The sequence below is a fragment of the Hippocampus bargibanti genome, linkage group LG02 (genome assembly GCF_051943395.1).
Source record: "Hippocampus bargibanti isolate YZ-2025 linkage group LG02, ASM5194339v1, whole genome shotgun sequence".
NCBI classification, from domain to species: Eukaryota; Metazoa; Chordata; class Actinopteri; order Syngnathiformes; family Syngnathidae; genus Hippocampus; species Hippocampus bargibanti.
Window position 1 is genome coordinate 19,478,143 of NC_142735.1, and position 5,063 is coordinate 19,483,205.

The 5,063-nt window shown below is 39.1% G+C and overlaps 1 protein-coding gene across 1 annotated transcript; it reads left to right on the top strand.

The window, feature by feature from the left end:
- The first annotated feature begins 236 nt into the window (after positions 1–236).
- On the top strand, positions 237–4,664 carry atox1 (antioxidant 1 copper chaperone). Its single transcript, XM_089017664.1, has 4 exons — positions 237–353; positions 1,521–1,596; positions 3,661–3,791; positions 4,338–4,664. The coding sequence occupies exons 1-3, from the start codon at positions 348–350 to the stop codon at positions 3,783–3,785; spliced, it is 207 nt and encodes a 68-aa protein (XP_088873790.1). The 5' UTR covers positions 237–347; the 3' UTR covers positions 3,786–3,791; positions 4,338–4,664.
- The last annotated feature ends 399 nt before the right edge of the window (positions 4,665–5,063 follow it).

Genomic DNA, 5,063 nt, shown 5'->3' on the forward strand with positions numbered 1-5,063 from the left:
GACGATTGTCTGAAGTCAAATTTACTCTAATTCCACCACATCACAACAGAAAACGGTAAACATTAACAAAATAAAATACATATCAAAACGAGTGTGGTCACGTTTTAGATGTTTGTCAAACATTTTAAATATAAACAAATCAGTATAGAAGTGATATACAACTATATATGGTAGTAAAATGCAACAACTACATAACTATTTAATATTGAATAACCGGAAATTCTGTTCCTGTTTTAAATCGGATGTCAGCTTGATTGTTGAACGTGAGTGAAGTGGCGCTTTATCTGTTTTTTTACGTCTCTCGTTTGAAAAGTTCATCTACGGATTGACGTCGCATCAACATAAACATGCCCGTGAGTTCTGATGACGTATTTTAAAACATGATAAGAGATGGATCTGGATATTTCTTTTTCATTAGCACGTCTTGGGGTTTAGTACACAGCTGTCGTCGCTGCTAAGCTAGCAAGTGATTGTTTTGACACGTAACACAACGCTTTCGAGAAATGTTGATTGGTGTCTTCACAAAACTGCGCATGTTACAATTCAGAAAGCGGACTCCGTATTGTCACACGTCGTTTGCTTTCGACATACCAAATAGCCAAGTCACCATAGTGTTTTTTTTCAATCATCATTAAATAATTCATCAATTATTTTGATAATCGATTGATGTCATTCGTTTACTTAAAATGATCCAAACCAACACGTCGTTTTACCCTCCAAATCTTCTTTCTTCTTTTCCTTTCGGCTTTTCCTTTCAAGGGGTCGCCACAGCGACTCAGTGTCCTCCATCTTCAGATGTTTGATTCGCATGTTTGTTTCGCCACGCTTTTTCGTCGGATGCCCTTCCTGACACAACCCTCTGTATTTATCCGGGCTTGGGACCGGCACAATCAGACACTGGTTTGCATCCCCTTGTGGCTGACTGAAATTAGACTGATTAGCTTTTGTGTTAAAGCAAAATACATTTGCAAATGTCTGCGTTTATTTTGTAAAACTACAATCTTATTACTTATTGAGGAAAAACACATTTTTCCTCAATATGTTGAGATGCTCAGAAAAAAAGTCCATTCAGAAAAAGCAACCACTAAATAGGTTTACATTTCCAGTGGACATAAAACTACATTGTATTGCATTTGAGCTCCTCACCCTTGATTGGTAGTAAATTAATTACACCAAATTCATTTGCTCATTTTATTACTAAATAGAGGAATCGGATAATTAATTTGAAAACGACGACAGTGACACATTTTGCTATACACGGAAACTCAGTTTAACAAATGTTGTTGAGAACAACATTGGTCACTTTTGTGCAATATTGCTTAATTGTTGTACTCTTGGTTGTATCCAAGCACTCAACCATACCAGATAAACAATGAAAATAATGAGACTTTTGACCAATAAACTTAGTGGTAGTGTTCCGCTGCAACAAACCAATAATAGATAACTTGTCACTGATTGGAACACAAGTTCTTCGAAATGTTTGTAGTTTTATGAACTGGAGTTCTTATGTAATTTGACAGAAACACGAGTTCTCTGTGGCCATGACATGTGAAGGATGTTCCGGTGCTGTCAGCCGAATCCTCAGCAGGATGGAAGGTGAAACTAATGATTAGATGTTTTTGTATAATTATTCAGAGTGATCAGCCTGCAGGAAGATTTCCTGTTTTTTAGAACTGTGATCATCAACATGGTGCGTGTTTGTGTGACTCACAGAATAAAATGTCCAAATTGTACAGAATGTGATGTATATCACTTCACTAAGTCTGTGTAAGCTCTCAGTCGTACAGGAGTGTCCCATCGATGAGAAGGTTTCTTCAGCCGTCATCTGTACAAAAGTGAAGGTTTCGGACGTTTCGCCTCCTATCCAAGAGGCTTCGTCAGCGAACTAAAGTCTGACTGGTCGTATCGGCTCCATTTATATATCCCTAATGTCCAGACATGGTGGCGCCGGACACAGCTATGATAGGTCCCTACTCTCAGGTTGGGGGGGCAGAGGACCCCTCCCTGTGGCCCCACTGATTGTCCCTACATTCCTGACTAACGACTGGCCTATTACCCCCACTCCCACCGGTATCACCTCATCAGCATAACGACCCTCATCAGCATTACGAATGTTGCCTAACCTGTTTTGCCTAAGCAGGCTATTGTATGAACGATCCAAATTGAACCTCACCCCACCAGACCGGTTTAATGAAGGATTTTGTTGTTTTATAAGAATCGCTTCTTTTACCCCCCTTTCAAACCATCTATGTTCTTTCGCTAAGATTTTAACCTCATTGTCGTCAAATGAGTGGTTGCTAGCTTTTAGGTGCTAGATGTACTGCCGATTGAGGTCCACTTGTATTATCCCTGCGATGTTGATAAAGTCTTTTTTTGAGAATTTGTTGAGTCTCCCCAATGTACTGCTCTTTACAATTTTCATTCTTACAATGTATGGAATAAACTACATTACTTTGTTTTTCATTTGGTAGCCTATCTTTTGGATGCACTAATTTTTGCCTTAACGTGTTTATCGGTTTGAAATAAGTAGGAATTTTATGTTGCCAAAGGACTCTTTGTAATTTTTCAGAAACTCCTGCAATGTACGGGACTGCTACTCCTCTCCTTTTTGTATCTTGAGAATTATTGGTTTCATTCCCTATTCTTTCTTTCTGACATTTGTTGAATGACCACTGAGGGTACCCACAGTTAGTGAGTGCTCTCCTGATATGTTTTGACTCCTTTTCTCTACCTTCAGTGCTAGTTGGTATTAGTTTAGCCCTATGCTGGAGGGTTCTGATAACTCCTAGTTTGTGTTGTAAAGGGTGGTTAGAGTCAAAAAGTAAGTATTGGTCAGTGTGCGTAGCCTTCCTAAAGACTTCTGTTTTTAGCGCTCTGTCCTCTTTAATAATTACTTTACAATCCAAGAAGGCTAGTTGGTTCTCTTGAATGTCCTCACGAGTAAATTTAATGTTGAAGTCTACAGAGTTGAGGTGATCTGTGAAGGATTGAATTCTTGTTTCTTAATTATGACAAAAGTATCGTCCACATATCTAAACCAGTGTCTAGGTTTTGTCCCTGGGAAGGATGTGAGGGCCTGTTTCTCCATCTCTTCCATGTAAAGATTAGCCACTATGGGTGAAACTGGTGAGCCCATAGCACAACCATGAATTTGTTTATAATTTTTTTCCCGAAATTGAAAATACGTAGTATTAAGGCAGATTTCTAATAATTGGCAGATGTGATCCGGTTTAAGTTTGGTCCTTTCATGCAGAGATCAATTTGGATCGTTCATACAATAGCCTGCTTAGGCAAAACAGGTTAGGCAACTTTCGTAATGCTGATGAGGGTCGTTATGCTGATGAGGTGATACCGGTGGGAGTGGGGGTAATAGGCCAGTCGTTAGTCAGGAATGTAGGGACAATCAGTGGGGCCACAGGGAGGGGTCCTCTGCCCCCCCAACCCGAGAGTAGGGACCTATCATAGCTGTGTCCGGCGCCACCATGTCTGGACATTAGGGATATATAAATGGGGCCGATACGACCAGTCAGACTTTAGTTCGCTGACGAAGCCTCTTGGATAGGAGGCGAAACGTCCGAAACCTTCACTTTTGTACAGATGACGGCTGAAGAAACCTTCTCATCGATCACTTCACTAAATGTTTAACGGTTGGTTTCATAGACGTCAAGTTTGAAATTGACCTCCCGAATCAACTAGTGTGGATCGAGTCGGACAAGGACGCAGATGTTCTACTGGAGACGCTGAAGAAGTGCGGCAAAGACGTCACCTACAAGGGCACCAAATGAAAACAGGTGATGCTGCTATTGTTTGATGACAAAATCTATTTCAATCAGCTCAGCTACTGTTAAATTTTGGACTTGCGTATAATGCAAAATGATGGAAATTTAGCATCAATGTTACAGTATTAATAAACCCTCAACACACATGGAGGAGCAGCACACAAACTGAGCATACATTACTGCTCTGTGGTAAAGATGGGTCTTACGTGGAAGGTAGGGAGTTATATTAGGGACCTTCTCTGTCTATAAATGAAATGTATTATTATTATTATTATTCAGTAGAGCTCAGTGCTGTCTGCTAGGTTGTGGCAGAAAGTGGTACTGCACTCAAGGTGCAGATTTATGAATCATGTAAAAACAAAACAAGGAGGCTTAAGTCTTCAAATCTAAGAATATAAATTAACTGATACAACAATTGACACAATAAATATCACATATAAATTTTAAATACAAAATTAACCACGCATCACCCACAGGCTCTCACATAAGCCTGTCCAGTGATGGGTTTCACTAACTGCATGTTCTGTTGTGTGCACGTGTGTGTGTTTGTTTCACAAGGACGAGGACTTTTTATGGTGCCAAATATCGGAATGCGCTTCAATTGTGGACATCATTGGATCGACTCAACAGCCCTCTTTGATTTAAATCATGATGTGTACGGCATGCATTCCGTGTGAAAGCCATCAAAGATGCCGTTTCATGCAGATTTTTTTTTAACAAATCATCACCTTTTACAACATTTGATCTGTCCTTGATTCCCCAATTAATATTGTACACTAAAACACTTAAACAAAAGAACACATTCACTCACTTTTGTCGCAAGGAAAAACATTGCTTGCTACGTGTGTACTGTACGTTATCAGTGCAATAAAGTTACAAACTTAATGTTGATGGTTTTTGTTTTTTCTTCAAGATTGACAAAGATGATGTGGTAGGTTCTCATCTATTCATAGTCTTTGGGTCACCAAAATCTCAACTGTACTTCATACGCCATTTGGACGTGTATTGGCACAAAATAGCTGCTGGTGGCAGTTTAGCACCTTTGGTTGAATTCCCCCCCCCCCCTCAAATATTATGTAATTTTTACAGAAAATAACAACAGATTTGAATAATTTACTCATGTCACACATTTATTATTATAAGGCTGAATGTGCTTTTTTTCGAGTTTTCACAGTGATATGCAAAAATGACCACAGATAAACAATTTAAACATTGATTTTTGCCCATCCAACAAAAATATCACATCAATAAATTGATAAACTATCTATCTATCTATCTATCTAT